The sequence below is a fragment of the Pseudopipra pipra genome, chromosome 11, assembly GCF_036250125.1.
Source record: "Pseudopipra pipra isolate bDixPip1 chromosome 11, bDixPip1.hap1, whole genome shotgun sequence".
Classification (NCBI taxonomy): Eukaryota; Metazoa; Chordata; class Aves; order Passeriformes; family Pipridae; genus Pseudopipra; species Pseudopipra pipra.
In genome coordinates this window covers 19,667,897-19,694,505 of record NC_087559.1, presented here as the reverse complement: position 1 = coordinate 19,694,505, position 26,609 = coordinate 19,667,897, and the positions used below count along the sequence as shown (strand labels likewise).

General features: G+C 56.3%; 4 protein-coding genes and 1 long non-coding RNA gene across 5 annotated transcripts in view; 1 reads left to right on the top strand and 4 right to left on the bottom strand.

The window, feature by feature from the left end:
- The window catches only part of LOC135420517 (uncharacterized), a 490,234-nt gene that overhangs the window by 270,997 nt on the left and 192,628 nt on the right, over nucleotides 1-26,609 (top strand). The gene's annotated exons all lie outside the window — the stretch shown is intronic.
- LOC135420048 (uncharacterized) overlaps nucleotides 1-26,609 on the bottom strand; it is a 56,120-nt gene that overhangs the window by 9,156 nt on the left and 20,355 nt on the right. The window contains 5 exon segments of the mRNA XM_064667010.1: nucleotides 1,711-1,874; nucleotides 10,486-10,520; nucleotides 10,677-10,778; nucleotides 12,704-12,795; nucleotides 20,192-20,576. Coding sequence (XP_064523080.1) covers nucleotides 1,711-1,874; nucleotides 10,486-10,520; nucleotides 10,677-10,778; nucleotides 12,704-12,795; nucleotides 20,192-20,576 — 778 coding nt within the window.
- Nucleotides 2,971-6,966, bottom strand: LOC135420506 (pineapple eye protein-like). The gene is made up of 11 exons (XM_064668064.1): nucleotides 6,433-6,966; nucleotides 6,244-6,335; nucleotides 6,057-6,158; nucleotides 5,776-5,900; nucleotides 5,536-5,698; nucleotides 5,343-5,449; nucleotides 5,016-5,129; nucleotides 4,696-4,883; nucleotides 3,358-4,523; nucleotides 3,170-3,261; nucleotides 2,971-3,082 (listed from the first exon to the last, which is right to left on the bottom strand). Exons 1-9 carry the CDS (start codon nucleotides 6,473-6,475, stop codon nucleotides 3,409-3,411), a joined length of 2,049 nt encoding a protein of 682 aa, XP_064524134.1. The 5' UTR covers nucleotides 6,476-6,966; the 3' UTR covers nucleotides 2,971-3,082; nucleotides 3,170-3,261; nucleotides 3,358-3,408.
- On the bottom strand, nucleotides 10,754-16,749 carry LOC135420505 (pineapple eye protein-like). The gene is given in 11 exon segments (XM_064668063.1): nucleotides 10,754-10,941; nucleotides 12,892-14,057; nucleotides 14,230-14,417; nucleotides 14,550-14,663; nucleotides 14,877-15,014; nucleotides 15,016-15,060; nucleotides 15,062-15,232; nucleotides 15,310-15,434; nucleotides 15,591-15,692; nucleotides 15,778-15,869; nucleotides 15,967-16,749. Coding segments are annotated over 10 exon segments (2,133 nt in total). The 5' UTR covers nucleotides 16,010-16,749; the 3' UTR covers nucleotides 10,754-10,941; nucleotides 12,892-12,942.
- Nucleotides 18,939-19,852, bottom strand: LOC135420509 (uncharacterized). Its single transcript, XR_010433560.1, has 3 exons — nucleotides 19,692-19,852; nucleotides 19,430-19,554; nucleotides 18,939-19,352 (listed from the first exon to the last, which is right to left on the bottom strand). It is a non-coding gene; the product is annotated as an uncharacterized LOC135420509 (long non-coding RNA).

The following is a 26,609-nucleotide window of genomic DNA, read 5'->3' as shown; positions in this document are numbered from 1 at the left end:
GAGGGGAACCCGCCATGGCACCGCCGGGGCGCTCCTGCCCCCGGGCCGCCGGCAGCAGGGACAGGACGGGGCTGCCAACACCCCGCCACTGCTTCCCTGCCTTCAGTGCATCAAGGCCGTGGCACCGCTGGATTGCAAAACATTCCAAACCTCTCCCTTGCAACACCAAGGGGAAACCATAGAATAGGAAGGAAAGGAAAGCTGTGCCAAAAGCCAAGGGGGAGGAAAGGGAAACCTGCACAAAGATACTACTGAGCCTTGGGCTTTGCAATAGCCTCCAATGTGTCAGGTGAAACATTAGGATGAAACAATCTACTAAACGCTGCGACATCGAAAGTACCATTTGCATAATTTTGCAAATACACAAAAATATTTTAAAAAGCAGTCCTATACATTTATTGAAGGGATTTGATAAGTTGCTGACAGAACCGGTTTCACGTCTGTGATGTTCTTCATGCTTCCTGGATGGGGGTGCATCTCCCAGCACTTGGGGCGGCCACACGGCTCCTGTCACGGCAACTTCTAGATTGGCTGCATTAGTTTGGAGTCTGACGTTGCTGGTTTTGCCTTTGGGATGTCCTCGATTCTTCCTGGCCGCTGTTGCACCTCCCAGCCCTTGGTGATCTCACGTGGCTCCTGTCACGATGACTTCTGGACTGGCTCTGTGTAATGGGGCTTTGATATTGCTGCCAGAAATGGTTTCGCTTGCAGGATGTCTCTGTTTGTGCCCGGCTCTGGAGTCGCCTCCACTGCCTGCTCTGGGCTGTGTGCGGGGCAGTAGGAGCTGGGGGGAAAAGGGGTGGGTGAGCTGAGAAGTGCTGGGCCCTTCCCTGGTGGTGGCAAGGAGGGGACAGGAGGTACCTGTACGGTGGAATGAACTGGGTGACACAGCCTCCCTGCTTGGCACAGGGCAGGTGGAAGCTCAGGTCACAGACTGTTTCCCAGCAGGCGATGGTGGCCCCGCTCTGGCCACAGATGCAGCAGCTCTGGAAAGAGCAGAGCAGCCCCATCAGCAGCAGCCTCAGGGCCTCCTCCTTGTCCCAGAGCTGGTTGGAAGGGCTGGGTTTTCTTGCTTGGGGTCTGGGCTAAGCTCCAGCAAACCTCGCCTGGCACAAATCTCCCTCCCCTTCTCAGGCTCTCACCTTCTGTGCTTCCCGGGAGACTACATCTAGAATATCCCTTGGGAGAAAGCCCTGGAATCCTACTTGATCATCATTGTGCAGATGAAGGTGGCTGGCAAAAACCTGTAGAAAAAACGACACGTACTGATGAGGAGAGAGTGGCAGGGACTGCCTGTCAAAACATGAAGCAACTCACCCGGCAGAACTCGTGGAAAGAGAGCCCATTCATCTGGATTTTTTCTCCACACGTCCGGGTCAGCCTCTGATTGTCCACACAGCTGGCATGCTGGAGGGGAGAGAGACCATGGCACCTCTGCAGGGCTGGGGCAGCTTCCCTGCGGGATTGACCCCAAGGGCTGCTCTGTCCCTGCCTGGCTGGCTGAAGGGCAGGGCTGGAGGCCTTGGGGAGGACGGGACATTGTGGGCACGGGTGTCCCAGCAGGTGTCCCCTGCCCCAGCTGGGCCCTGCTTGCTGAGGAAAGGAGGGTCCCAGCCCCGGGATGTCTGGACAGCTCCTGCCTCTCCATGCCACTGCTCCTGGCCCTGACAGCCCCTCTGCCAGGCTGCGGGAGGGGCACTTTGCTCTCACCTGGCTCCCTCCCTTCGGGTGCTCCTCCTCCCTGTCTGACGTGGGACGTGTCAGCGGTGGGTCCCTGTCTCACCGTCCCACTGGTGAGTGGAGCTCCCAGCACTGGGTGCTCTAACACGGCTCCTGTCACGGTGACTTCAGGATCTGCTGGATGAATTTGGGGTCTGACACTGCTGGTGGGAGCGGTTTCACCTGCAGTCAGGACTCCGACTGCTGGAGCAGCTGCTGTCCTCAGTTGCTGGGAAGCAGCTGTGGGATGACCCCGATGTTACCTGACTGTCAGGGCTGGAGCTGCTTGTCTTTTGTGAGAGGGATTTCAGAGTCTCCTCCGATGTTGCCTGTCAGTTTGTATGGAGTTGGCTTGTACTGGGGGTGATGGTCTCGTATTCCTTGGTGTTGTCAGAAGAGTCCTTCATGAGATCAACAAGCTCTGGGTCTTAACTGGACGCTGTAAGGGGAAGCAGGAGGGTCAAGGCTGCTCCAGGCTCTGGATAAGATAGGCCAGAGCAGTGTCTCCAGTCCTCCTGGAGCAGACAGGCTCTGCCAAGCCAACCCTGGACACCCGTTGCCAGGCCCAGGGGCACCAGGCCCAGGGTCAGCAGGCTGCTTTGCCTTTTACCTGTGCCAAGGACTGCACAGCCATCACATTCCCAGCTGGTTATGATGTCCCTCAGGCCAGAGCAGTGCCTGGGGGTACCCTCGGCAGCACAGGAGGAGCACAGGAGCAGTTCCCAGGGCCTGGGGAAGCAAACGGGTTCATGGAGGTGAGGAAAAAGTGTCCAAAGCATGGGATTATCTGGCTGAGCTCTTCTCCTGGGTCCTTGTGCTTCAAGCCCTGCAGAGCCCTGGGGTGCAGCTTTGGCAACTTACCCCTCCTCCTCTGCCTCCTGCCTGCCTCCTGGAAAAAGGCACTCGCTGGCATCGCAGTGCCTGTGTCTGTCTCCCAGCTCATTGAATGCAGTATGGTTCTCCATGATGGTGGTCTGATGGGAAAAGGAAAAGTGATGAGCTCCCTCTGTCCTGGCATCGGGCAGGTGCAGGGTGTCCCTGCTCTTCCCCCTGTGCCATCCCAGCAGGCGATGGTGGCCCCACTCTGGCCACAGATGCAGCAGCTCTGGAAAGAGCAGAGCAGCCCCATCAGCAGCAGCCTCAGGGCCTCCTCCTTGTCCCAGAGCTGGTTGGAAGGGCTGGGCTTTCTTGCTTGGGGTCTGGGCTAAGTTCCAGCAAACCTTGCCTGGCATAAATCTCCCTGCTCTTCTCAGGCTCTCACCTTCTGTTCTTCCCGAGAGACTACATCTAGGATATCCCTTGGGAGAAAGCCCTGGAATCCTACTGGATCATCATTGTGCAGAGGAAGGTGGCTGGCAAAAAACTGTAGAAAAAAAGGACACGTACTGATGAGGAGAGAGTGGCAGGGACTGCCTGTCAAAACATGGAGGGAGCTCATGAAGCAACTCACCAGGCAGAACTCGTGGGCACAGAGCCCATTTATCTGGAGATTTTCCCCGCAGATGTCCGGGTCAGCCTCTGATCTCCGACACAGCAGGCATGCTGGAGGGGAGAGAGACAATGGCCCGGGCATGGCACCTGTACTGCCCGCCCTGACAGCCCCTCTGCCAGGCTGCAGGAGGGGCACTTTGCTCTCACCTGGCTCTCTCCCTTCGGGGGCCTCCTCCTTCCTCTCTGACATGTAACCCATCAGTGGGGAGTCCCTGTCTCACCGTCTGAGCGGTGAGCGGGGCTCCCAGCACTGGGTGCTCTATCACGCCTCCCATCACGGCGACTTCTGGATCTGCTGGATGAATCTGAGGTCCGACGCTGCTGGCGGGAGTGCTGTTGTCTTTGGGAAGTCCTGGCAGGTGTCTCCCTTGAGTTTCGCCTGCCAGCACTCGGTGCTGGCGTGCGGTTCCTGTCAAGGGGACTTCTGGACCGGCCAGATGTATTTGAGGTCCGACTTTGGCGGCGGGAGCTATTTCGCCTGCGGGATGTCCCCGATTCTTCCTGGCTGGGCCTGCGCCTCCCAGTACTTGGTGTTGGGACATGGCTCCTGTCACGGCGACTTCTGGACCGAAGGCGTGGATTTTGCAGCCGACGTTGCTGGCGGGAGCGGTTTCGGCTGCGGGATGTCTCTGATGCTTCCTGGGTGGAGGTGCAGCTCCCATCCCTTGGTGTTCTCACATGGCTCCTGTGACGTCGACTTCTGGACCGAAGGTGTGGATTTTGGGGCCGACGTTGCTGGCGGGAGCGGTTTCGGTTGCTGGATGTCTCTGAAGCCTCCTCGCTGCGGCTGCGCCTCCGAGGACTCGGTGGTGGTGGCAAACAAATCCTGTCATGGGGACTCGGGGACCGGAGGTGTGGTGAACATCTCCTGTCATAGGGACTCGGGTACCGAAGGTGTGGATTTTGGGGACGACTTTGCCGGCGGGAGCGTCTTCGCCTGCAGGATGGCCCTGATTGTCTCTCCCTGGGCCTGCACCTCGCAGCAGTTGGTTCCGGCACATGGCTCCTGTCCAGGGGACTTCTGGACCGATGTGGATTTTGGGGCCGACTTTGCCGGCGGGTGCGGTTTTGCCGGCGGTCAGGCCTCCGACTGCGAGAGCAGCTGCTGTCCTCAGTTTCTGGGATGTTGCTGTGGAATGGCCTTGATGTTACCCGACTATAGAGGCTGGGGCTGCTCGTCTCCTCTGAGGGAGATTCCAGAGACTGCTCTGATGCTGCCTGTTGGCTGGTGCTGGGGTTGATGGTCTCGTCTTCTGTTGACACAGCAGGAGACTCCTCCATGAGTCTAGCAAGGATTGAGAATTCACTGGAGGCTGTAAGGGGAAGCAAGGAAGGTCAAGACCGCCCCAGGCCCAAGGCAGAATAAGCCAGAGCAGCGCCCCCAGCCCTCCTGGAGCTGACAGGCTCTGCCAAGACCACCCTGGGCACGCATTGCCAGGCCCAGGGGCACCTGACCCAGGGCCATTCAGGTGCTTTGCTTCTTACATGTGAAGTTCTCAGCACAGCTGTCACAATCACAGTTGTCCATGCAGACTGTCGTGCCACGGCGTCTGCGGCTGCTCTGGCGAGCACAGTTGTCACATTCCCAGCCGGTTATGGTGTTCCGCACACTAGAGCAGTATCTGTGAGTGCCCTCGGCAGCACAGGAGGAGCACAGGAGCAGTTCCCAGGGCCTGGAAAAGCAATCAGGTTCATGGAGGTGAGGACAAAGTGTCCAAAGCATGGGATTATCTGGCTGAGCTCTTCTCTTGGGTCCTTCTGCTTCAAGCCCTGCAGAGCCCCAGGATGCAGCTGCAGCAACTTACCCCTGTTCCTCTGCCTCCTGCCTGCCTCTTGGATAAAAGCACTCACTGGCATCACAGCGCCTGTGTCTGTCTAACAGCTCGGCGAACGCATCATTCTCCTCCCATGTTGGTGGTCTGATGGAAAAGGAAAACTGATGAGCTCCCTCTGCCCCGGCATCGGGCAGGTGCAGGGTGTCCCTCCTCTTCCCCCTGTGCCATTTCCAGCTCCTGCGGGAAGCTGAACCTGGGACTCATGGAACAGGGCAGGGCCAGGACTGCTGGGGCAGGCCCTGGCACGGCACAGCACTTGCACCCCCTGTGTTGTGAGCCAGGCAGAAGGACACCAACCTGAAGGGGATTCGGATCCCCATGGTGAACATCTCCCCGAGAAATGCCGGCCTGTTTCTGCAGATGGGGCACTGGAAGGAGTAAAATCCAGAGCGCAGAGCCTGTCCCTGCAGGACAAACACAAGTAGTGAGAGTGAGGCCCTGGTGCTGCTGAGCCCCTGCTGTGTCCCTCGGGTTAGGGAACCACTCCTACTTGAATGCAGTCCCTGTGGAACCAGGTGGTTTTACAGGCTGGGCACACCATGGTGTTAAAGGTCTTTCTGTCCTCCACAGGCTCCATGCAGATGAGGCATTCGGTGCCCGGCTCTGGAGTCGCCTCCACTGCCTGCTGTGGGCTGTGTGCGGGGCAGTAGGAGCTGGGGGGAAAAGGGGTGGGTGAGCTGAGAAGTGCTGGGCCCTTCCCTGGTGGTGGCAAGGAGGGGACAGGAGGTACCTGTACGGTGTAATGAACTGGGTGACACAGCCTCCCTGCTTGGCACAGGGCAGGTGAAAGCTCAGGTCACAGTCTGTTTCACAGCAGGAGATGGTGGCTCCACTCTGGCCACAGATGCAGCAGCTCTGGAAAGAGCAGAGCAGCCCCATCAGCAGCAGCCTCAGGGCCTCCTCCTTGTCCCAGAGCTGGTTGGAAGGGCTGGGCTTTCTTGCTTGGGGTCTGGGCTAAGCTCCAGCAAACCCCGCCTGGCACAGATTTCCCTGCTCTTGTCAGGCTCTCACCGTCTGTGCCGCTCGGTTGACTGCATGTAGGATATCCCTTGGGAGAAAGCCCTGAAGTCCTACTCGTTCATTCTCTTGCTGATCAAGGATGCTGGCAAAATACTGCAGGAAAAGGACATGCACTGATGAGCAGAGAGTGGCAGGGACTGCCTGTCAAAAAGTGGAGGGAGCCCACGGAGCAACTCACCAGGCAGAACACGTGGGCACAGATCCCATGTTTCTGGATTTTATCTCCACATATGTCCGGGTCAGCATCTGATCTCTGACACAGCAGGCATTCTGGAGGGGAGAGAGACAATGGCCCCGGGCATGGCACCTGTACTGCCCGCCCTGACAGCCCCTCTGCCAGGCTGAGGGAGGGGCACTTTGCTCTCACCTGGCTCTCTCCCTTCAGGGGCCTCCTCCTCCCTGTCTGACATGGTGACTGTCAGTGGTGGGTCTCTATCCTTGGAACACCGAGGTCTCCTTCAGGTGCTCCTCCACTGGTTCTGAGGCAGAAGTGAGACGAGTTTGCAACACAGGGCCAGAGCCCTGAGGCGTAGAGCCCCCTGACTCGCTGGTCAGCCCTGTGTGAGCCTGGTCTCTCTCTGCTGTCTCTTCCTGTCGTCTGGTTGAGGAACACCTAGGTCTCCTCCAGGTGCTCCTACACTGGTTCTGAGGCAGAAGTGAGACGAGTCTGCAACACAGGGCCAGAGCCCTGAGGCGTAGAGCCCCCTGACTCGCTGGTCAGCCCTGTGTGAGCCTGGTCTCTCTCTGCCGTCTCTTCCTGTCGTCTGGTTGAGGAACACCGAGGTCTCCTCCAGGTGCTCCTACACTCTCTGTGCAAAAGAAGCGAGAGGCGTTTGCAAAAGGGGGGCTGTCCCTCCTCTTCCTTCTCCTCTCGTGATCAGGTAACACTGACACTGGGCCTGAGCCCAGAGTCCCGTTTTTGTGCCCTTGACCTCACGGGTCACAGTGGCCACTGTGACATCAGCATCATGCACCTGAAATACGGGCAGGGATGGCCCCAGCCCACCCCCCCCACTGTGAGGCAGCCCCTTGGTAACCGAGGTTCCGAGGCGGGTCCCGAGCCCTCGGTAAGCACAGAGCCAGGGCGGCTGCTGCTCCAGCAAGCGCAGGGTCAAATGCCAGGCCCTGGGGCAGCCACTGAGGACTCTTGGGCAGCCACTGTTGCACAAAAAGTGCTGTTCAGGCAGTGCCACTCCAGGGCTCTGGCCCTGGCCAAGGCAGATCTCTGCTCCTGCCCCTGGCCCAGGGAACACTGCCAGCACATCAGGGACGCTGATTCCCCAGCAGAGGTGCCTGAGGACTGCAGGAAAGCCGACTGTGGTGGATGAGAAGACAGAATGGGAGAGATATGCTGCCTGGAAAAACATAAATGGGATCTAAATGGACCTGTTGCTTACTGAATAATTCACCCACCGGACTGACAGTTTTTCCCCAGTTTATTGTTGTGTGTTTATGAATTCTTATGCACCCCAGTTTATTGTTAAATTTTATGAATTCTGTCATACCTCCATGTTGTCTCCCTTTCTCCCTCAGATTTTCCCTCCAAAAGTTGTTTGTTACCCTGTCTCCCCAGTTTTCCCGCTCCTCTGCCGCTGATTGGTCACAGCCTGCCGCAGTGCAGGGAGAGCTACCATTGGCCCATTCCCTCAGAGACCCGAGAGTTCCACCCACCTTTCCCCTGTCTCCCTATCACACTTTTCCCTGAGTTGTCAATCTCTTGCGCCTCCCCAGGTTAGAATCCACCCCTCAAACCTACTTTCTTTAAACCCTTGTTTCCCCTAAATAAAGTGGCATTGCTGCACCAGACCTCAACTGTGCCGAGAACCCTTATTGCAGTGCCCGGTCCCATTTCCCTTCCCCCCACGGACTGTGGCAGCCGACATCACTCCAGTCTTCAAAAAGGGCAGCAAGATGGACCCAGGAAATGATGGGCCCATCAGTGTCACCTCCATCCCCAGAAAGGGGACAGAACAGCTCATGCTGCATGTCATCTCTAAGCCTGTGGAATAAAAGGAAGGGGAAATCATGCTTGACCAGTCTCCTAGCCTTCTCTGCTGGAGTGACTGGCTGGGTACATGAGGGGAGAGCAGTGCCTGTTGTCTGCCATGACTTCAGCAAGGCTTTTCACCCTGCCTCCCAGAACACCCTCCCAGGCAGCTCAGCAAGTGTGGCTTAGATGAGTGGACACTGAGGGGGTTGAGACCTGGCTGAATGGCAGAGCTCAGAGGGTTGTGAGCGCGGCGCTCAGTGCTGGGGCCAGCCTCCTTTGACCGGTTGCCCAGTGACCTGGCAGAAGGGACGGAGAGCACCCTCAGCACGTTTGCTGATGATATGGACTGGGAGGAGTGGCTGAGGCACCACAAGGCTCTGCTGCCGTCCAGCGAGTCCTGGGCGGACTGAAGCTTTGGGCACAGAGGCACCTAGAAAATAGCAAAAAAATCCGGTAGCTGGGTCTTTGTCTCGCTGCCTGAATTCAGGCTGGCAGGCAGATTTTAATCCAGCACAGGGCATAGCTGCCCCTTGTGTAAGCACCACACTGCAGCGCAGATTAGAGCCGTAGAAGGGTAGAAGGCTTGGGGTTGGGAGAGCCCTTTAAAGGCCACCCCGTGCAAATCCCGCAGCCTCGGGGCTTCCACAGGCAGCCCCAGGGCTCTGGGTAGGGCTCGGCCCACAGATGTGCCTGGGGGACAAGGCTCCTGTGCTGGAGCCTCTGTGGAGCTGCTGGGAGCCGGATGTTTTTCCTGGAGCTGGTTGGAAGGGATGGGGTTTCTTTCCTGGGCTCTGGGCAAGGCGCAGCTCTGATGTCCTGTCCCACTCGGCAGGTTTGGGGAAAGGTCGATGGATAACCTCTGGATGGCGCACGGTGCAGTTTTTGCCTCCAGGGCAGCGAAGCCCAACCCGCGGCACTCGCCGCTCGCCGTCCTCTCCTGCGCTCCGTTGGGCGGGACCCTCCCCCGCTGGGACCCGCGATCATTTGGGTGCCCGAGTTCCGCGCCCGCGCTCCCCTCGGTGCCAGAATGTTCCCGACGCTTTTCCCGGGCTCGCGGCGCTCCCTCGTGCCCGAGCGCCGCCACTCCAGCGCCGACCGCGGCCGTTCCCAAAGCGCCGCCGTGTGCGGGGAGGGCGGGACGGCTCGGGGCGACTGAGTGCGGGGGCTGCCCCGGGCAGAGCTCCCCCTGCGATCCCAGCGCGCTCCCGGCGGGCACTTTGGAGCCAGGCAGCCATTCCTGCGGGCTCTTAGAGCGGGAAGCGGTCGCCGCTGGGTCACAGCGCACAGATGTGCCTGGGGGACGGGGCTGCCCCGGCAACACCGCCGTGCGCGGGCAGCGGGGCCGCCCTGAGGGGAACCCGCCATGGCACCGCCGGGACCGCCCCGCACAGCCGGGCTGCGGCTGCCCACACCTGAGGGGAACCCGCCATGGCACCGCCGGGGCCGCCCCGCACAGCCGGGCTGCGGCTGCCCACACCTGAGGGGAACCCGCCATGGCACCGCCGGGGCGCTCCTGCCCCCGGGCCGCCGGCAGCAGGGACAGGACGGGGCTGCCAACACCCCGCCACTGCTTCCCTGCCTTCAGTGCATCAAGGCCGTGGCACCGCTGGATTGCAAAACATTCCAAACCTCTCCCTTGCAACACCAAGGGGAAACCATAGAATAGGAAGGAAAGGAAAGCTGTGCCAAAAGCCAAGGGGGAGGAAAGGGAAACCTGCACAAAGATACTACTGAGCCTTGGGCTTTGCAATAGCCTCCAATGTGTCAGGTGAAACATTAGGATGAAACAATCTACTAAACGCTGCGACATCGAAAGTACCATTTGCATAATTTTGCAAATACACAAAAATATTTTAAAAAGCAGTCCTATACATTTATTGAAGGGATTTGATAAGTTGCTGACAGAACCGGTTTCACGTCTGTGATGTTCTTCATGCTTCCTGGATGGGGGTGCATCTCCCAGCACTTGGGGCGGCCACACGGCTCCTGTCACGGCAACTTCTAGATTGGCTGCATTAGTTTGGAGTCTGACGTTGCTGGTTTTGCCTTTGGGATGTCCTCGATTCTTCCTGGCCGCTGTTGCACCTCCCAGCCCTTGGTGATCTCACGTGGCTCCTGTCACGATGACTTCTGGACTGGCTCTGTGTAATGGGGCTTTGATATTGCTGCCAGAAATGGTTTCGCTTGCAGGATGTCTCTGTTTGTGCCCGGCTCTGGAGTCGCCTCCACTGCCTGCTCTGGGCTGTGTGCGGGGCAGTAGGAGCTGGGGGGAAAAGGGGTGGGTGAGCTGAGAAGTGCTGGGCCCTTCCCTGGTGGTGGCAAGGAGGGGACAGGAGGTACCTGTACGGTGGAATGAACTGGGTGACACAGCCTCCCTGCTTGGCACAGGGCAGGTGGAAGCTCAGGTCACAGACTGTTTCCCAGCAGGCGATGGTGGCCCCGCTCTGGCCACAGATGCAGCAGCTCTGGAAAGAGCAGAGCAGCCCCATCAGCAGCAGCCTCAGGGCCTCCTCCTTGTCCCAGAGCTGGTTGGAAGGGCTGGGTTTTCTTGCTTGGGGTCTGGGCTAAGCTCCAGCAAACCTCGCCTGGCACAAATCTCCCTCCCCTTCTCAGGCTCTCACCTTCTGTGCTTCCCGGGAGACTACATCTAGAATATCCCTTGGGAGAAAGCCCTGGAATCCTACTTGATCATCATTGTGCAGATGAAGGTGGCTGGCAAAAACCTGTAGAAAAAACGACACGTACTGATGAGGAGAGAGTGGCAGGGACTGCCTGTCAAAACATGAAGCAACTCACCCGGCAGAACTCGTGGAAAGAGAGCCCATTCATCTGGATTTTTTCTCCACACGTCCGGGTCAGCCTCTGATTGTCCACACAGCTGGCATGCTGGAGGGGAGAGAGACCATGGCACCTCTGCAGGGCTGGGGCAGCTTCCCTGCGGGATTGACCCCAAGGGCTGCTCTGTCCCTGCCTGGCTGGCTGAAGGGCAGGGCTGGAGGCCTTGGGGAGGACGGGACATTGTGGGCACGGGTGTCCCAGCAGGTGTCCCCTGCCCCAGCTGGGCCCTGCTTGCTGAGGAAAGGAGGGTCCCAGCCCCGGGATGTCTGGACAGCTCCTGCCTCTCCATGCCACTGCTCCTGGCCCTGACAGCCCCTCTGCCAGGCTGCGGGAGGGGCACTTTGCTCTCACCTGGCTCCCTCCCTTCGGGTGCTCCTCCTCCCTGTCTGACGTGGGACGTGTCAGCGGTGGGTCCCTGTCTCACCGTCCCACTGGTGAGTGGAGCTCCCAGCACTGGGTGCTCTAACACGGCTCCTGTCACGGTGACTTCAGGATCTGCTGGATGAATTTGGGGTCTGACACTGCTGGTGGGAGCGGTTTCACCTGCAGTCAGGACTCCGACTGCTGGAGCAGCTGCTGTCCTCAGTTGCTGGGAAGCAGCTGTGGGATGACCCCGATGTTACCTGACTGTCAGGGCTGGAGCTGCTTGTCTTTTGTGAGAGGGATTTCAGAGTCTCCTCCGATGTTGCCTGTCAGTTTGTATGGAGTTGGCTTGTACTGGGGGTGATGGTCTCGTATTCCTTGGTGTTGTCAGAAGAGTCCTTCATGAGATCAACAAGCTCTGGGTCTTAACTGGACGCTGTAAGGGGAAGCAGGAGGGTCAAGGCTGCTCCAGGCTCTGGATAAGATAGGCCAGAGCAGTGTCTCCAGTCCTCCTGGAGCAGACAGGCTCTGCCAAGCCAACCCTGGACACCCGTTGCCAGGCCCAGGGGCACCAGGCCCAGGGTCAGCAGGCTGCTTTGCCTTTTACCTGTGCCAAGGACTGCACAGCCATCACATTCCCAGCTGGTTATGATGTCCCTCAGGCCAGAGCAGTGCCTGGGGGTACCCTCGGCAGCACAGGAGGAGCACAGGAGCAGTTCCCAGGGCCTGGGGAAGCAAACGGGTTCATGGAGGTGAGGAAAAAGTGTCCAAAGCATGGGATTATCTGGCTGAGCTCTTCTCCTGGGTCCTTGTGCTTCAAGCCCTGCAGAGCCCTGGGGTGCAGCTTTGGCAACTTACCCCTCCTCCTCTGCCTCCTGCCTGCCTCCTGGAAAAAGGCACTCGCTGGCATCGCAGTGCCTGTGTCTGTCTCCCAGCTCATTGAATGCAGTATGGTTCTCCATGATGGTGGTCTGATGGGAAAAGGAAAAGTGATGAGCTCCCTCTGTCCTGGCATCGGGCAGGTGCAGGGTGTCCCTGCTCTTCCCCCTGTGCCATCCCAGCAGGCGATGGTGGCCCCACTCTGGCCACAGATGCAGCAGCTCTGGAAAGAGCAGAGCAGCCCCATCAGCAGCAGCCTCAGGGCCTCCTCCTTGTCCCAGAGCTGGTTGGAAGGGCTGGGCTTTCTTGCTTGGGGTCTGGGCTAAGTTCCAGCAAACCTTGCCTGGCATAAATCTCCCTGCTCTTCTCAGGCTCTCACCTTCTGTTCTTCCCGAGAGACTACATCTAGGATATCCCTTGGGAGAAAGCCCTGGAATCCTACTGGATCATCATTGTGCAGAGGAAGGTGGCTGGCAAAAAACTGTAGAAAAAAAGGACACGTACTGATGAGGAGAGAGTGGCAGGGACTGCCTGTCAAAACATGGAGGGAGCTCATGAAGCAACTCACCAGGCAGAACTCGTGGGCACAGAGCCCATTTATCTGGAGATTTTCCCCGCAGATGTCCGGGTCAGCCTCTGATCTCCGACACAGCAGGCATGCTGGAGGGGAGAGAGACAATGGCCCGGGCATGGCACCTGTACTGCCCGCCCTGACAGCCCCTCTGCCAGGCTGCAGGAGGGGCACTTTGCTCTCACCTGGCTCTCTCCCTTCGGGGGCCTCCTCCTTCCTCTCTGACATGTAACCCATCAGTGGGGAGTCCCTGTCTCACCGTCTGAGCGGTGAGCGGGGCTCCCAGCACTGGGTGCTCTATCACGCCTCCCATCACGGCGACTTCTGGATCTGCTGGATGAATCTGAGGTCCGACGCTGCTGGCGGGAGTGCTGTTGTCTTTGGGAAGTCCTGGCAGGTGTCTCCCTTGAGTTTCGCCTGCCAGCACTCGGTGCTGGCGTGCGGTTCCTGTCAAGGGGACTTCTGGACCGGCCAGATGTATTTGAGGTCCGACTTTGGCGGCGGGAGCTATTTCGCCTGCGGGATGTCCCCGATTCTTCCTGGCTGGGCCTGCGCCTCCCAGTACTTGGTGTTGGGACATGGCTCCTGTCACGGCGACTTCTGGACCGAAGGCGTGGATTTTGCAGCCGACGTTGCTGGCGGGAGCGGTTTCGGCTGCGGGATGTCTCTGATGCTTCCTGGGTGGAGGTGCAGCTCCCATCCCTTGGTGTTCTCACATGGCTCCTGTGACGTCGACTTCTGGACCGAAGGTGTGGATTTTGGGGCCGACGTTGCTGGCGGGAGCGGTTTCGGTTGCTGGATGTCTCTGAAGCCTCCTCGCTGCGGCTGCGCCTCCGAGGACTCGGTGGTGGTGGCAAACAAATCCTGTCATGGGGACTCGGGGACCGGAGGTGTGGTGAACATCTCCTGTCATAGGGACTCGGGTACCGAAGGTGTGGATTTTGGGGACGACTTTGCCGGCGGGAGCGTCTTCGCCTGCAGGATGGCCCTGATTGTCTCTCCCTGGGCCTGCACCTCGCAGCAGTTGGTTCCGGCACATGGCTCCTGTCCAGGGGACTTCTGGACCGATGTGGATTTTGGGGCCGACTTTGCCGGCGGGTGCGGTTTTGCCGGCGGTCAGGCCTCCGACTGCGAGAGCAGCTGCTGTCCTCAGTTTCTGGGATGTTGCTGTGGAATGGCCTTGATGTTACCCGACTATAGAGGCTGGGGCTGCTCGTCTCCTCTGAGGGAGATTCCAGAGACTGCTCTGATGCTGCCTGTTGGCTGGTGCTGGGGTTGATGGTCTCGTCTTCTGTTGACACAGCAGGAGACTCCTCCATGAGTCTAGCAAGGATTGAGAATTCACTGGAGGCTGTAAGGGGAAGCAAGGAAGGTCAAGACCGCCCCAGGCCCAAGGCAGAATAAGCCAGAGCAGCGCCCCCAGCCCTCCTGGAGCTGACAGGCTCTGCCAAGACCACCCTGGGCACGCATTGCCAGGCCCAGGGGCACCTGACCCAGGGCCATTCAGGTGCTTTGCTTCTTACATGTGAAGTTCTCAGCACAGCTGTCACAATCACAGTTGTCCATGCAGACTGTCGTGCCACGGCGTCTGCGGCTGCTCTGGCGAGCACAGTTGTCACATTCCCAGCCGGTTATGGTGTTCCGCACACTAGAGCAGTATCTGTGAGTGCCCTCGGCAGCACAGGAGGAGCACAGGAGCAGTTCCCAGGGCCTGGAAAAGCAATCAGGTTCATGGAGGTGAGGACAAAGTGTCCAAAGCATGGGATTATCTGGCTGAGCTCTTCTCTTGGGTCCTTCTGCTTCAAGCCCTGCAGAGCCCCAGGATGCAGCTGCAGCAACTTACCCCTGTTCCTCTGCCTCCTGCCTGCCTCTTGGATAAAAGCACTCACTGGCATCACAGCGCCTGTGTCTGTCTAACAGCTCGGCGAACGCATCATTCTCCTCCCATGTTGGTGGTCTGATGGAAAAGGAAAACTGATGAGCTCCCTCTGCCCCGGCATCGGGCAGGTGCAGGGTGTCCCTCCTCTTCCCCCTGTGCCATTTCCAGCTCCTGCGGGAAGCTGAACCTGGGACTCATGGAACAGGGCAGGGCCAGGACTGCTGGGGCAGGCCCTGGCACGGCACAGCACTTGCACCCCCTGTGTTGTGAGCCAGGCAGAAGGACACCAACCTGAAGGGGATTCGGATCCCCATGGTGAACATCTCCCCGAGAAATGCCGGCCTGTTTCTGCAGATGGGGCACTGGAAGGAGTAAAATCCAGAGCGCAGAGCCTGTCCCTGCAGGACAAACACAAGTAGTGAGAGTGAGGCCCTGGTGCTGCTGAGCCCCTGCTGTGTCCCTCGGGTTAGGGAACCACTCCTACTTGAATGCAGTCCCTGTGGAACCAGGTGGTTTTACAGGCTGGGCACACCATGGTGTTAAAGGTCTTTCTGTCCTCCACAGGCTCCATGCAGATGAGGCATTCGGTGCCCGGCTCTGGAGTCGCCTCCACTGCCTGCTGTGGGCTGTGTGCGGGGCAGTAGGAGCTGGGGGGAAAAGGGGTGGGTGAGCTAAGAAGTGCTGGGCCCTTCCCTGGTGGTGGCAAGGAGGGGACAGGAGGTACCTGTACGGTGTAATGAACTGGGTGACACAGCCTCCCTGCTTGGCACAGGGCAGGTGAAAGCTCAGGTCACAGTCTGTTTCACAGCAGGAGATGGTGGCTCCACTCTGGCCACAGATGCAGCAGCTCTGGAAAGAGCAGAGCAGCCCCATCAGCAGCAGCCTCAGGGCCTCCTCCTTGTCCCAGAGCTGGTTGGAAGGGCTGGGCTTTCTTGCTTGGGGTCTGGGCTAAGCTCCAGCAAACCCCGCCTGGCACAGATTTCCCTGCTCTTGTCAGGCTCTCACCGTCTGTGCCGCTCGGTTGACTGCATGTAGGATATCCCTTGGGAGAAAGCCCTGAAGTCCTACTCGTTCATTCTCTTGCTGATCAAGGATGCTGGCAAAATACTGCAGGAAAAGGACATGCACTGATGAGCAGAGAGTGGCAGGGACTGCCTGTCAAAAAGTGGAGGGAGCCCACGGAGCAACTCACCAGGCAGAACACGTGGGCACAGATCCCATGTTTCTGGATTTTATCTCCACATATGTCCGGGTCAGCATCTGATCTCTGACACAGCAGGCATTCTGGAGGGGAGAGAGACAATGGCCCCGGGCATGGCACCTGTACTGCCCGCCCTGACAGCCCCTCTGCCAGGCTGAGGGAGGGGCACTTTGCTCTCACCTGGCTCTCTCCCTTCAGGGGCCTCCTCCTCCCTGTCTGACATGGTGACTGTCAGTGGTGGGTCTCTATCCTTGGAACACCGAGGTCTCCTTCAGGTGCTCCTCCACTGGTTCTGAGACAGAAGTGAGACGAGTTTGCAACACAGGGCCAGAGCCCTGAGGCGTAGAGCCCCCTGACTCGCTGGTCAGCCCTGTGTGAGCCTGGTCTCTCTCTGCTGTCTCTTCCTGTCGTCTGGTTGAGGAACACCGAGGTCTCCTCCAGGTGCTCCTCCACTGGTTCTGAGGCAGAAGTGAGACGAGTCTGCAACACAGGGCCAGAGCCCTGAGGCGTAGAGCCCCCTGACTCGCTGGTCAGCCCTGTGTGAGCCCGGTCTCTCTCTGCCGTCTCTTTCTATCGTCTGGTTGAGGAACACCGAGGTCTCCTCCAGGTGCTCCTACACTCTCTGTGCAAAAGAAGCGAGAGGCGTTTGCAAAAGGGGGGCTGTCCCTCCTCTTCCTTCTCCTCTCGTGATCAGGTAACACTGACACTGGGCCTGAGCCCAGAGTCCCGTTTTTGTGCCCTTGGCCTCACGGGTCACAGTGGCCACTGTGACATCAGCATCATGCACCTGAAATACGGGCAGGGATGGCCCCAGCCCACCCCCCCCACTGTGAGGCAGCCCCTTGGTAACCGAGGTTCCGAGGCGGGTCCCGAGCCCTCGGTAAGCACAGAGCCGGGGCGGCTGCTGCTGCAGCAAGCGCAGGGTCAAATGCCAGGCCCTGGGGCAGCCACTGAGGACTCTTGGGCAGCCACTGTTGCAGGAAAAGTGCTGTTCAGGCAGTGCCACTCCAGGGCTCTGGCCCTGGCCAAGGCAGATCTCTGCTCCTGCCCCTGGCCCAGGGAACACTGCCAGCACATCAGGGATGCTGATTCCCCAGCAGAGGTGCCTGAGGACTGCAGGGAAGCCGACATCACTCCAGTCTTCAAAAAGGGCAGCAAGATGGACCCAGGAAATGATGGGCCCATCAGTGTCACCTCCATCCCCAGAAAGGGGACAGAACAGCTCATGCTGCATGTCATCTCTAAGCCTGTGGAATAAAAGGAAGGGGAAATCATGCTTGACCAGTCTCCTAGCCTTCTCTGCTGGAGTGACTGGCTGGGTACATGAGGGGAGAGCAGTGCCTGTTGTCTGCCATGACTTCAGCAAGGCTTTTCACCCTGCCTCCCAGAACACCCTCCCAGGCAGCTCAGCAAGTGTGGCTTAGATGAGTGGACACTGAGGGGGTTGAGACCTGGCTGAATGGCAGAGCTCAGAGGGTTGTGAGCACGGCACTCAGTGCTGGGGCCAGCCTCGTTTGAGCGGTTGCCCGGTGACCTGGCAGAAGGGACGGAGAGCACCCTCAGCACGTTTGCTGATGATATGGACTGGGAGGAGTGGCTGAGGCACCACAAGGCTCTGCTGCCGTCCAGCGAGTCCTGGGCGGACTGAAGCTTTGGGCACAGAGGCACCTAGAAAATAGCAAAAAAATCCGGTAGCTGGGTCTTTGTCTCGCTGCCTGAATTCAGGCTGGCAGGCAGATTTTAATCCAGCACAGGGCATAGCTGCCCCTTGTGTAAGCACCACACTGCAGCGCAGATTAGAGCCGTAGAAGGGTAGAAGGCTTGGGGTTGGGAGAGCCCTTTAAAGGCCACCCCGTGCAAATCCCGCAGCCTCGGGGCTTCCACAGGCAGCCCCAGGGCTCTGGGTAGGGCTCGGCCCACAGATGTGTCTGGGGGACAAGGTTCCTGTGCTGGAGCCTCTGTGGAGCTGCTGGGAGCCGGATGTTTTTCCTGGAGCTGGTTGGAAGGGATGGGGTTTCTTTCCTGGGCTCTGGGCAAGGCGCAGCTCTGATGTCCGGTCCCACTCGGCAGGTTTGGGGAAAGGTCGATGGATAACCTCTGGATGGCGCACGGTGCAGTTTTTGCCTCCAGGGCAGCGAAGCCCAACCCGCGGCACTCGCCGCTCGCCGTCCTCTCCTGCGCTCCATTGCCCGGGACCCTCCCCCGCTGGGACCCGCGATCATTTGGGTGCCCGAGTTCCGCGCCCGCGCTCCCCTCGGTGCCAGAATGTTCCCGACGCTTTTCCCGGGCTCGCGGCGCTCCCTCGTGCCCGAGCGCCGCCACTCCAGCGCCGACCGCGGCCGTTCCCAAAGCGCCGCCGTGTGCGGGGAGGGCGGGACGGCTCGGGGCGACTGAGTGCGGGGGCTGCCCCGGGCAGAGCTCCCCCTGCGATCCCAGCGCGCTCCCGGCGGGCACTTTGGAGCCAGGCAGCCATTCCTGCGGGCTCTTAGAGCGGGAAGCGGTCGCCGCTGGGTCACAGCCCACAGATGTGCCTGGGGGACGGGGCTGCCCCGGCAACACCGCCGTGCGCGGGCAGCGGGGCCGCCCTGAGGGGAACCCGCCATGGCACCGCCGGGACCGCCCCGCACAGCCGGGCTGCGGCTGCCCACACCTGAGGGGAACCCGCCATGGCACCGCCGGGGCCGCCCTGCACAGCCGGGCTGCGGCTGCCCACACCTGAGGGGAACCCGCCATGGCACCGCCGGGGCCGCCCCGCACAGCCGGGCTGTGGCTGCCCACACCTGAGGGGAACCCGCCATGGCACCGCCGGGGCGCTCCTGCCCCCGGGCCGCCGGCAGCAGGGACAGGACGGGGCTGCCAACACCCCGCCACTGCTTCCCTGCCCTCAGTGCATCAAGGCGGTGGCACCGCTGGATTGCAAAACATTCCAAACGTCTCCCTTGCAACCCCAAGGGGAAACCATAGAATAGGAAGGAAAGGAAAGCTGTGCCAAAAGCCAAGGGGGAGGAAAGGGAAACCTAAACAAAGATACTACTGAGCCTTGGGCTTTGCAATAGCCTCCAATGTGTCAGGTGAAACATTAGGATGAAACAATCTACTAAACACTGCGACATCGAAAGTGCCATTTGCATAATTTTGCAAATACACAAAAATATTTTAAAAAGCAGTCCTATACATTTATTGAAGTGATTTGATAAGTTGCTGACAGAACCGGTTTCACGTCTGTGATCTTCTTCATGCTTCCTGGATGGGGGTGCATCTCCCAGCACTTGGGGCGGCCACACGGCTCCTGTCACGGCAACTTCTAGATTGGCTGCATTAATTTGGAGTCTGACATTGCTGGTTTTGCCTTTGGGATGTCCTCGATTCTTCCTGGCCGCTGTTGCACCTCCCAGCCCTTGGTGATCTCACGTGGCTCCTGTCACGATGACTTCTGGACTGGCTCTGTGTATTGGGGCTCTGATATTGCTGCCAGAAGTGGTTTCGCTTGCAGGATGTCTCTGTTTGTGCCCGGCTCTGGAGTCACCTCCACTGCCTGCTCTGGGCTGTGTGCGGGGCAGTAGGAGCTGGGGGGAAAAGGGGTGGGTGAGGTGAGAAGTGCTGGGCCCTTCCCTGGTGGTGGCAAGGAGGGGACAGGAGGTACCTGTATGGTGGAATGAACTGGGTGACACAGCCTCCCTGCTTGGCACAGGGCAGGTGGAAGCTCAGGTCACAGACTGTTTCCCAGCAGGCGATGGTGGCCCCGCTCTGGCCACAGATGCAGCAGCTCTGGAAAGAGCAGAGCAGCCCCATCAGCAGCAGCCTCAGGGCCTCCTCCTTGTCCCAGAGCTGGTTGGAAGGGCTGGGCTTTCTTGCTTGGGGTCTGGGCAGTGGCACAAATCTCCCTGCTCTTCTCAGGCTCTCACCTTCTGTGCTTCCCGGGAGACTACATCTTGGATATCCCTTGGGAGAAAGCCCTGGAATCCTACTTGATCATCATTGTGCAGATGAAGGTGGCTGGCAAAACCTGTAGAAAAAAGGACACGTACTGATGAGGAGAGAGTGGCAGGGACTGCCTGTCAAAACATGAAGCAACTCACCCTGGAATCCTATTTGATCATCATTGTGCAGATGAAGGTGGCTGGCAAAAAACTGCAGGAAAATGAAACTCACTGATGAGCAGAGAGTGGCTGGGACTGCCTGTCAAAACATGGAGGGAGCCCAGAGAGCGACTCACGAGGCAGAACACGTGGAAACAGATCCCATGTTTCTGCATTTTCTCCCCACAGATGTCTGGGTCAGCCTCTGATTGTTGACAGAGCAGTCATGCTGGAGGGGAGAGAGACAATGGCCCCGGGCATGGCACCTGTACTGCCCGCCCCGACAGCCCCTCTGCCAGGCTGAGGGAGGGGCACTTTGCTCTCACCTGGCTCTCTCCCTTCCGGGCCTCCTCCTCCCTGTCTGACGTGGGATGTCTCAGCGGTGGGTCCGTGTCTCACCGTCCCACCGGTGAGTGCGCCTGGCAGTACTGGGTGCTCTAACACGGCTCCTGTCGTGGGGACTTCTGGATCTGGTGGATGAGTTCCGTGTCCGACGCTGCTAGCGGGAGTGCTGTTGCCTTTGGGAAGTCCTGGCTGCTGTCTCCCTTGAGTTTCACCTCCCAGCACTCGGTGGTGGCGTGCAGTTCCTGTCAAGGGGACTTCTGGACCGGCCGGCTGGATCTGGGGTCTGACGTTGCCGGCGGGAGCGGTTTCGCCTGCGGGATGTCCCTGATGCTTCCTGGCTGGGGATGCGGCTCCCAGCACTTGGTGCTCTCACACAGTTTCTATCACGGCGACTTCTGGACCGGCCAGATGGATTTGGGGTCTGATGTTGTTGGCGGGAGTGATTTTGTGTTCGGGATGTCCTTGATGTCTCCCGGCTGCGGCTGCTCCTCCCAGCACTGGGTGCTCTCCCCTGGCTCCTGTCGTGGCGACTTCTGGACCGGCCGGATGGATTTGGGGTCTCACGTTGCAGGCGGGAGCGGTTTCGCCTGCGGGATGTCCCCGATGGTCTCTGCCTGGGCCTGCACCTCCCAGGACTTGGTGATGGCTCATGGGTCCTGTCCAGGGGACTTCTGGACCGAAAGTGTGGATTTTGGGCCCGATGTTGCTGGCGGGGGTGGTTTTGCCGGCGGTCAGGCCCCCGACTGCTGGAGCTGCTGCTGTCCTCGGTTTCTGTGAAGGTGCTGTGGGATGACCCCGATGTTACTTGACTCTCAGGGCTGGAGCTGCTCGTCTCCTGTGAGGGAGTTTGCAGAGGCTGCTCCCATGTTCCCTGTCGGTTGGTACGGCGGTGGCTGGTCTGTGGTGCTGAAGATCCAGGGGCTGGCACCTGGGCGCTGGTGCTGGGGCTGATGGTCTCCAGTGGTGCAGAACTGGGAGACAGCCCTGGTAGCACGAGGATGCCTCCTTCACAACAACCACAGCCCACACAGATGAGAAAACACACTACTCTGCCATCAGTAACAGCACTGCCAGTGTAGGGGTTGGTTTTATTTTATTCCCCCTGAACATGATCTATCACATACTTAACAGTATTGTTTTTACAGATGCTTTATTTTGTACTTCTGAAAACTGACTGCAGCAAAATGTGATGTTCCAGGTGGCAGCCTCTTGAGAAATAAGGAGGAAGGAACTGATGTTTTGGAAAAAAAAAAAAAAAAAATTAAGTGATTTAAAGGTAGAAAGGAACATTGGAAAATTATTACTTTATGCAAACACAAGAAGAATAAAATCAATTAGAGGCGAAGGTTTAAGGACTGGCTTAGAGATTAGAAAATCTGTTCTTGGAAAGTGCTTGATGAACTTATTTATTTTTTTGTAAGCAGGCTCTGAGTCTTAACTACACTGCTTTATATGGCAGATGATTTATTTGTCACCAACATATGAGAACCTCCTTCCACATCACCAATGAGTGATGCTGGCAAAGTGTGTACCAGGGGACATGATCCGCACAGGATAAGAATATTTGTGGGTTGGAAGAGACCCACCAGTTTGTCAGGGGCTCTCTTCTGAACCCATGGGCAGCAGCAGCAGCAGCAGCAGTGTTACTTCCAGGCAGCTGGTTTATGTGGCCATGGAACTACTCATTAAAATCCATAATGTTTATTTGCAATATGCAGCTGGCAGGGATTTCCCTGGGACTCAGCTCTGCCAGCAGGTAGAGTTTTCAGCTGGTGAAGAACTGCCTGTCAGCAGCAGACTAAAACCAGGCATTTCTCTGTACAACTGAAAGGCAGGTGAGCAGTGTCACTATAGGGGGGCAAAAACACCCACGTTAAAATCAATGCATGCAGCTATAAAGGCCATGGCACCTTTTCCCCACCCCTTTCCTCAGTACTGAGGCAAAACCAGAGCTGGGTTAGAAGCAAACTCTGGTGTGTGCACAGTTCAACATAATGTGACCTGGCAAGACTTCAGGACATTCCATCTACTGTGCAAGTCCCCAAAAGGCAGTTCTAGCACAAACCCTCATTCTGTCCTGCTTTTACCCCTCATACAGACGTATGAGATAGAGACAAAGGCAACACCCAAAGAGAGGGAAATTCCCTTAATGCCATCTCTGTATTTCACTTCCATTCAGGTCCTTGCTTAACTGGATGTTACCTTGCTCCCTGCTCCTAATTCTCACCTAAATTATGTGTTTTCCTCTTGTGCAGAACAAATGGAATCCTAAATCCTCTTGAGTTCATCTCTTGGCCTCAGTGCACACAACAGCACGGGCTTTATGCTGCTCACAGTAGTGTGCTCCTCAGAGGTTCACTTTGCCCGCACAAAACAACTCCAGACACAACACACCTGAGGTTATACAGGCAAACAGACCCTGAGAGACCACAGAATGTGAGATTCAACTTTTTACTGCAGCACAGAATCTGATCAGGGAAAAATCCATGAGGTAAGTGATGCCTCTGATGCAGTTAGGGATAGAGGCATCAGGATATGAATTCCTGCAGGACCCTGGACTGCCTGGGGTACTAAACCTCCCTGCAGCACTTTTCACTTACTTAACCTTAGAGTAAATGGGTAATTTGAAAGTGAATTCTGAAATTGTTCAAAGAAGGATTCTTTTTCTATCTATATTCTCTTTTATTACTTACACTGAATTTTTTCTTCTGAAGAAAAAGGAGGGGTGAAACAAAACCTTCTGCCCAGAGAAGCTGTGGCTGCCCCATCCCTGGAAGCATCCCAGGTTGGGTGGGGCTTGGAGCAACCTGGGCTAGTGGAAGGTGTCCCTGCCCATGGCAGAGGTGGAATGAGATGGTCCCTCCCAACCAACCATTCCATGGCAGTCACACCTTTGGCTGCAATTTAAACTTATCTCAACTGTCCTTATGGTCTTTAACATAACAGAAGTCCAGTGTTACAAATCTTGAAATAAATAACATTGCCAACAAGAACCTACTTTCATTTAAAAGGAGAAAGAGGATGAGAAGTTATAAAGCACATTATTCTTAAAGCTACTCACTGTCTCAGCCTCTGTGCTTTCTCCAGCCCAGTTCCTGCCTGTTCCTCACTCCAGCACATCCCTTTGCTTGCCCATTTGTGGAAGGAGAATACAGTTCTCAATTTATGCCATTAGCAACACCAGTCCCTTAGAGAAAGCTCTCTTGTTCTTCCTGGAGTTGGTCCCGTCCTGATTCAGATTAATCAAACAAAAAACCCCCACCTGGCCAGTGCACCTGGAGGAAAAAGGGGCTCTAAATGCAAAATCGGACTTTAACCTAAGGTAGGAAAGCATGAAAGAGTTCTTTCCCCCTCTTGCAAAAGCATTGAAGGTGGTAAAAAACCAAAATCCAGCCTGAAAAACCCTGGTTTCAAAGAAAGCATGGTCATGTTACTGTCAATACTTGGTATAAAACTATTAGCAAGGGGTTGTTTATTTTTCTTCTTCCAGGCACAGAAAGTTAAGACACTCAAAAGCATTCTGAGGAGTATCAGAACAACCTTGCCATGACAATACTAGTGATTCTGTCTCAATATCACCAACAGAATTCCTTGCCTTAAGTAAGCAACTCTGTCTCTGAGGCATTTCACACACCCCCCCAAAAATTAAAAGAGCAAAAAATCCCCAAGAACAACAAAACAAATAGAAAAAAAATCCACCCACGAAAAACCCAAATCCAAATCCAAACAAAAATCCCAAACCTAGACCCACAAACATCACACACACAAAAAACCCCAGAACAACCCATCCTCTCCCCCCAAAAAAATCAAAACAAAACAGACCCCCAAAGTAAAACCAAGCCAGACAACTCTCAGAGCAGGTGGGAGGATTAATTGCACAAGTGAGCTACTTAATGCTGAGGCTAAAACCAAGTAGAGTAGAGCTGAAGTAACAAATGAAATCACAAGAATCCAGGAACTGTTTATTATTTTTAAAGAGGTACAAGGCACTCAGATGTTTCCTTCAGACATACCACAATGCCCTTTATTTATATAAAATTTTCATTCTTTGTAGGCAAGAGCATTCTACAAAACTGGGGACATTTTCCCAGGCTCATCCAACCCACCTCAGCATTTATATTCTGGGTTTTTTCAGCATTAGTACAGGTGTATTTATTTATTTTTACCACTAAAAAAATAATTAAAGTAGAAGCTTGACATCCTGGCTCGCAGCCCAGGAGCTCTTAAATATGTTTAAAAACAAGAATCCCTTGAGTCTGTACAAATACAGAAGTATACAAATAAAAATATAAATCTGAGGGGGCATCCTTCAGAATTTCTTCTTCATTTTATTTTTTCCTTGGGCAGGGTCTCCCTCCTGCCAAACAGGGCAGATTTTCTGGGAGGATATATTTTAACAAAACAGCCTATGGAGAAATATGAAGTAGCTTCTGGCACACAACAAATTCTCTTAATTCTGATTTACTGTGGAGGTGGACCTGCATAAGATTTACATACCTTGTAAACTATGGATTTATGGGGTACATAAGTTGTAAATGGGCACCGTGTTTTTGTGAACAGGCACTTTTTATATTCCTTGTGATTCAAGCATGATTTAATATGCATATTTGCAAAGTTTCCAAGAGGAAGTTGGATTAATTTTGCTCCATTTATGATCCTCTGCATCACTCACTGTAGCAGCCAGTGTTTGCCAGGTTTTAATCTGCCTGGGATTGTTAGAAATAAGTGTTGAATAAATAAGTACCTGACTAATCAGATTGGTTGGCCAAGGTCCCAAGGCACAATTAACCTGCCCAAACCATGTGGCGGAGCTGGAAGTTCTGAGCTGTGCTCTGAGCTGCTCTGATCTCCTCCCAGGCCCAAGCAAACCAACCTCCCCTCAGCAGCATCTTTCAGCAATGAGATTATTTAGGTGGCTCTGCTCTGATGTAAATTCCTCATCATTTATGCAGAAAAATAACTGTGCCTTGTGCCTCCTTGTGTCTCAGAGGAGCACATATCCCAGTCCATCCTGCTTTTTAGCACACACTTTCAGTGGGACTTTTCATAGGAAACCCATGCCCAGAAATGTTTGCAGTCAAAGCACACCCAATCCATACCCCTGGGAGGTGACTTACTCCTCTCCTCTCCACCTGGAGCACAGCATCCAGCTCTGTGGGCCTGCAGGAACAAGTCCAGAGGAGGCCACTAAGTTGATCACAGAGCTGGAACCCCTCTGCTCTGGAAACAGGCTGAGAGCTGGGCTTGGGCAGTCTGGAGAAGAGAAGGCTCCAGGGAGAGCTTAGAGCCCCAGGACAAGGAGGAATGGCTTCCCACTCCCAGAGGGCAGGTTAGATGGGATATTGGGAAGCAATTCCTCCCTGTGAGGGAGGGTGACCAGGGACAGCAGCCAGGGAATGGCTGGAGCTGTGTCAGGGCAGGCTCAGGTTGGATCTCAGCCAAAGGTTCTTCCCCCAGAGGCTGGTTGGGCACTGCCCAGGCTCCCCAGGGCAGTGGGCACAGCCCCAAGGCTGCCAGAGCTCCAGGAGGGTTTGGATGATCCTCTGGGGCACAGGGGGTGACTCTTGGGGATGGGCCTGTGCAGGGCCAGGGGTTGGACTGGATGATCCTTGTGGGTCCCTTCCAACTCAGCACATTCTGGGATTCTGTGCTCTGTGGGGAGGCCCTGGCACAGGTTGCCCAGAGAAGCTGTGGCTGCCCCATCCCTGGAGGTGTCCAAGGCCAGGCTGGACAGGGCTTGGAGCACCCTGGGCTGGTGGAAGGTGTCCCTGCCCATGGCAGGGGTTGGAAGGAGATGGTCTTTAAGGTCCCTTCCAGCCCAAACCATTGTACGGTTCTGTGTAACTTACCTTGAAACAGTAAAACTGATAAAGATTTCAAATTCCCAAACCAGACTTTCATATCTTGCTTTGCCACTGATCACTATTGCCTGTGCAAATCACTTAATCTTTGTGGCAGTTTCCCTTCAGGCTCATGTCTTTAGGACCAGGACAGTCTCTAACCATCTTTTAGAGGTGATCAATGACCCTGCGTATTATTAACAAGTCTCAGCTGAAAACAAAGTTGAGCTCCTACAAAAATTAACCTTTTGCTTCTTTCTAAGGAGGGAGAAAAAAAAAAAGGCACCTTTCCAAACTGTTCTAAACTATCTTTATATAATATATTCACTGAAGTTTGATTTCAGAAGCCTTCCATATCGATTTGTCAGCTTTGTGGCAGCTGAAGTCGATTCTGCTTTAGCAGTACACCACAGTAAATCACAGCTTTCCTCTCCCCCTTCTCATTTTTCAACACTAACAATACCTACAGGATCACTGACAGATTTTCCTTGCTAACCTGCTTCTGGTTGTTAACACACTACTCCATGTCAAAAACCATCTCCTGCCTGCTTGGAGCTGT